We start from the raw sequence: 3,885 nt of genomic DNA, 5'->3' as shown, positions 1-3,885 counted from the left end.
CGCTCCCCTCAGCGCGGGCCGGCGGCGGGAAAGGGGCCGCGCGCTCCCACAAGGCCCTGCGCCCGAGGAAGCGGAAGCGGCTCCACGTGGGAGAAGCGGGACCGGCCGGGAGCGGCGGCCGCGGTGAGTGCGGGCTCGGGGCAGGGAAAATGGGATGGGAAACGCGCCCGGGGCCGCTCCGCGGGCTAGGTGTGCGCGCCTTGAAACGCTGAGTCTGAAACGCGGGTTTTAGCGGAGCTGGCAGCGTCCTAAGTCCCTTGCCTGTACGTGTGGTATGTGAGATGGGGTCACCGGTGACGCTGTGTTTTAATAAACTTAAGTGGTTAGAGAGCGGGTTTTTAAAATTACAGAATAGTTAGGGTTGGAAGGGAGCTCTGGAGTTCATCCGGTCCAATCCCCCTGCCAAGGCAGCGTCACCCAGAGCTGGTAACACAGCGACGCGTCCAGGTGGATTTGGAATGTTTCCAGAGAGGGGGACCCCACGACATCCCGGCGGAGCCTGGTAATGGAAATCAGGATGCTACAATTAGACGGTTTGCGTTGATATTAATGATACTTAAAGCTATTTACTCTTATTTCTAGCTGGCTCTTGGCAAAACATCTGATATTGCACCAGTGAAATACTCTGTCCTGCAGCAATACCTACATAAAAGCTGGCTGCAATAAATTAAGCTTTTTTTTAAACTGCTATTCTTGAAAATGGATTTTCGATTTAATTTTGCTGTTGATGAAAATGAGAACAGTGAAGCAGATACTGACTTCTTACTGCTGTGCTCTCCAAAAGACAAGCAGGAATCCAGAGAAAAGAGCAGGGAAACTGCTGATCCTGCAGCAGACTCCAGCCCAAAGCTGGCTGCTTCAGAGCACCAGGATGAGGCAGCTTTGAAGAAAAACCTCTGTGTGAAAGCTGCCAAGGAGCACAACATTCCCAAAGATCTCAACAAAGTATTGGAAAATAAAGTCATGGAAACAGTATTGGGCCTGTCTTATGTAAAGCTGTCTGTAGTGGAAAGGACATGTTCAGGTGACGCTGACAGCGAAGGTATCGTGTCCAAAAGCATTTCTTCTCACACTGATCTCATCCCAGGAGTCTACGAAGGAGGGCTGAAAATCTGGGAATGCACCTTTGATCTCATGGACTACTTTTCCGAGGCTGAAATAGAGTTTACCAACAAGACTGTGTTGGATCTTGGCTGTGGGGCTGGATTGCTGGGAATTGTTGCTTTACGAGGTGAAGCTGCCAGAGTCCATTTTCAGGACTACAACAGCACAGTGATTGATGAGATAACTTTGCCCAACGTGGTGGCTAACTGCACCAGTAAAGGCAGGAGGATGGGCAGTGGGAAGGACAGAAAAGCCAGCAAGCCTCCTTCAAAGAGGCCCAGGAAAGCAGAGGGCTCACCTGATGTGCTCAACAGGTGCAGGTTTTTTTCTGGAGAGTGGTCTCAAGTCAGCCAGCTCCTGTTAAGCAGCAATGAACCCTGTTCAAAGTACGATATAATTCTCACCTCTGAGACCATCTACAATCCTGACTACTACAGTGCTCTGCATGAGACACTGGCTCAGCTCTTGGACAGAAATGGCCGTGTGTATTTGGCAAGCAAAGTGCATTATTTTGGAGTTGGTGGTGGTATCTATCTCTTTGAGAAATTCATTGAAGAGAAAAACGTGTTTAGAACCAGTCTGGTTAAAACAATTGATCAGGGTCTGCAGCGATGCATTATAGAAATTACCTTTAAAAATTCCTGTTAAAATTAAACTACTAGTCTTCCAAAAATAACTCAAAAATGTTTTAATACTCATGTCTTGTTACTTTTTCCTCTGTTATTCTGGTTTAACAAATTAAGGAGGGTAGTTGTTGAAATGTTTGACAAGTTCTGGTGTCTGACCAGAAGTAAGGGACTTTTCTGATGTTGACTTTGCATAGAGTTCTGCTTAAAGCAGCATCTGTTTAGGAAAAATCAATTTATATATAAAGATTTAGCAAGTCATTGTCTGCAGCCAGGCTTTCACATTCTCTATCAGCATCAGAACTGTATGTCACAGGAATGACATACATGACATATTGTGGCTGAATGAGATAAATTTAGCATGCAAACTTAGTGCAACAGGCTCTCCTTGAGGGTTGGGCAGCCAAACTGCAGCCAGATTCCGGCAGGGACCACACAGCCCTGAGCTCTGCTGCTTTGCCAGCAGAGGGGGATGTGATTGTATTTATCAGCCCTGTTTTACCCTGCTGGGTATCTCAGAAGTCCATGTAATATTTCCATGTGTAATGCACACACAACTTACTCAAGCCTTTTAAAGAATGTAGCAATATTAACTATTGCTGAGGGTCTGTAAATTTTCACATTCAGATTCTGTCATAGGCTAAGAAAATTTCAGCAAGGAATTAGAAAAAGCCATGCTGGCTTAGAAGCTGACTTGAAAAAATATTCTATAGAAGATAAACTCCTTCTACCAACCAATAAGCCTACAAATGAAACACTGGAGGATGATAGAAATGAGCTTTAGGAGACAATTAGAAAAGGAGATAAATTCTGCTATTACAGGAGTTTAATAGATTGCTGTACTGTTTTAACATGATTTTTCTAGAAATTAATTACCCTGTTTTCAAAACTTGCTGGGGATACTACTGTGAACATCCACACCTTCAATCTTTTCACAGCAGTTTAGCAGGACAGAAAGGACTCAGAAAAGCCTGCAATACAAGGCACTTTCCTAGGCTGAAGATAGTGACGTTGCTGAAGGAATTGCCTTACCAAAAATGCAAACAACCCCCCAAAGAACCACAAAACTTGGTCTTGGTCACCAGAAATTCAAACAAAAAAGGGAAATTTGGCCAAGGCAAAACCAGGCAGAGAGCTATTAAGACAGCTGTTGTCATCATGCACTGCTTTATCAGTTGCCTTTGCAGAAATATAAACTTTGAGACAGTGACCACTGCATGCAAGTGGATGCAAGGATATTCAGTGTAGAGCAGAAGGAACAACAGTCTGAGGAGATGGAAAGAAATTTAATACAACACTTAAGTTACGCCATCAAGTTTCCATCACTGGAGATGCTGAAAGTCAACCCCAGAGTTCCTATTTTGAACTTGCTGTTATTAAGAGAGTGTTGTAAAGGATTTCCTGTACTTTACAGAAGAGCCTTCATTACTGTTTCAGACTTTTAAAGGGATGCTTTGGAAACTACTGAATTTAGCCTCTCTTTAGAAGAGGGAGGAAAAAAGTCAGTTTTGCCATGACTGCCACGATGCTTTGGAATTTTTCTGTACCTACTCTGAAACTTAATGATGATAACTGCTGACTACAGGCTGAGGAACAGAAAAAGTTTTAGCTTTGGGAAATCAAGAAGGTACTGTTAACAACTTTTTAATTTTTTTTCTGTCAAAACAGAGAAGCTGGAAACAAATGGATTACTGTTTGTCATTTTTCAAACTCAATTCTAAGATAAATCATAGCTTGACTGAATAGGTTGTTCTACACCTGCTAGTCTAGGGCAGTTCCAGAGAACCATACCTGAAGTAATAAGAATGTTGACCATTATGACAAAGAATATGGTTAGGAACAAGAATCTCATGTCATTTTGGATGAATAAATGAAGGTACTTAAAAAATCTTCTATAATATTTCCTCTTTGTAATAGTCCACTATCAAACTCACCATCTTTGGTTTAATTACTGTGCCTTCACTCAGTATTTGGCTCAAACACGGCTGGTTTTGTGCAAATACAGAATCAGAATTTTTAGGGCTTAGAGGGAAGAATGGCAGAGACACAATCTTACAGTGACTGCACACCTGCAACACAAGTAACCCCACACACTATAATTAGCTTCCCATTTCAGAATCTGATTAGAAAATGAAGGATGCTTTTTCTCAGGTGA

General features: G+C 43.1%; 1 protein-coding gene across 2 annotated transcripts; it reads left to right on the top strand.

Annotated features, from left to right (window-relative positions):
- Positions 1–61: 61 nt before the first annotated feature.
- Positions 62–1,752, top strand: METTL18 (methyltransferase 18, RPL3 N3(tau)-histidine; the record flags this gene model as incomplete). 2 transcript variants are annotated; one of them, XM_083867312.1, is made up of 2 exons in its annotated part: positions 62–123; positions 583–1,752. In XM_083867312.1, exon 2 carries the CDS (start codon positions 700–702, stop codon positions 1,750–1,752), a length of 1,053 nt encoding a protein of 350 aa, XP_083723438.1. In that variant the 5' UTR covers positions 62–123; positions 583–699. The 2 variants fall into 2 exon arrangements, with proteins under 2 accessions (XP_083723438.1, XP_083723439.1); XM_083867313.1 differs by lacking the exon at positions 62–123 and adding an exon at positions 358–502.
- Between the last annotated feature and the right edge of the window lie 2,133 nt (positions 1,753–3,885).

This window comes from Zosterops lateralis (genome assembly GCF_965231275.1).
Source record: "Zosterops lateralis genome assembly, chromosome: 9".
In the NCBI taxonomy this organism is placed as follows: Eukaryota; Metazoa; Chordata; class Aves; order Passeriformes; family Zosteropidae; genus Zosterops; species Zosterops lateralis.
Note: the sequence above shows the minus strand (reverse complement) of the source record. Positions and strands in the feature narration are given on the sequence as shown.